The sequence below is a fragment of the Priapulus caudatus genome, unplaced genomic scaffold, assembly GCF_000485595.1.
Source record: "Priapulus caudatus unplaced genomic scaffold, Priapulus_caudatus-5.0.1 Scaffold49955, whole genome shotgun sequence".
In the NCBI taxonomy this organism is placed as follows: Eukaryota; Metazoa; Priapulida; class Priapulimorpha; order Priapulimorphida; family Priapulidae; genus Priapulus; species Priapulus caudatus.
Window position 1 is genome coordinate 1 of NW_014627015.1, and position 243 is coordinate 243.

The 243-nt window shown below is 51.4% G+C and overlaps 1 protein-coding gene across 1 annotated transcript; it reads right to left on the reverse strand.

The window, feature by feature from the left end:
- Window positions 1-4: 4 nt before the first annotated feature.
- Window positions 5-239, reverse strand: LOC106820655 (uncharacterized ABC transporter ATP-binding protein y4gM-like; the record flags this gene model as incomplete). Its single annotated transcript, XM_014825158.1, has 1 exon — window positions 5-239. A coding segment is annotated over one exon (235 nt), but the record flags the coding sequence as incomplete, so codon positions are not given.
- Window positions 240-243: the final 4 nt, after the last annotated feature.

A 243-nucleotide genomic window follows, 5' to 3' on the forward strand; every position in this document is an offset into this window, starting at 1 on the left:
AAGGAATCATCAAACACATAGATATCCGGCTTGCGCACCAGCGCCCGGGCAATGGAAAGACGCTGCTTCTGCCCGCCGGAAACATTGGTCGCTCCCTCGGTGATTTCTTCCTCAAAGCCATGCTCCTTTTCCATGATGAAGTCATATGCCTGTGCGGTTTTTGCCGCCTGCATAACCTCTTCCATGGTTGCGTCCGGTTTTCCAAAGCGGATATTGTCCGCAATCGTTCCATTGAACAGAAAG